The sequence below is a fragment of the Trypanosoma theileri genome (genome assembly GCF_002087225.1).
Source record: "Trypanosoma theileri isolate Edinburgh chromosome Unknown TM35_Tth_66_V1, whole genome shotgun sequence".
NCBI classification, from domain to species: domain Eukaryota; phylum Euglenozoa; class Kinetoplastea; order Trypanosomatida; family Trypanosomatidae; genus Trypanosoma; species Trypanosoma theileri.
The window spans coordinates 57,344-57,718 of NW_021639908.1; the positions used below are offsets into that span (position 1 = coordinate 57,344).

A 375-nucleotide genomic window follows, 5' to 3' on the forward strand; every position below is an offset into this window, starting at 1 on the left:
AGCATCGTCAGCAGGTACATTCAACGACACCTTCAAAGAAAAAACACTGTTCAGTTCATACTTCATTTGCCCCATCACTTCTTTAATTCTCTCATATTCCGTGTCACCATAATTCATATTCTGAAGATACATAAAACTCAATCGTTGGACACGCAGTTCACTGACAGTATAACGCACAAGTGAAAGAAGCTCTGCAGCAGGTTCAGCACGAACAAAGTATAAATTGCGCATCCACGTTCTTACAATACTTGAACCAGTGAAAAGTGCAAAGCAAACAGCACTGTGCTTCATTACAGCAGGCAATACAGAATAAACAGTGGAATCAGCAAATGGACCATACAAGGCAATAATGCGAGGGTCGTTACTTAGTGCCTT

The 375-nt window shown here is 40.8% G+C and overlaps 1 protein-coding gene across 1 annotated transcript; it reads right to left on the reverse strand.

Annotated features, from left to right (window-relative positions):
- On the reverse strand, positions 1-342 carry TM35_000661150 (receptor-type adenylate cyclase; the record flags this gene model as incomplete). The annotated part of the gene is made up of 1 exon (XM_029031118.1): positions 1-342. A coding segment is annotated over one exon (342 nt), but the record flags the coding sequence as incomplete, so codon positions are not given.
- Positions 343-375: the final 33 nt, after the last annotated feature.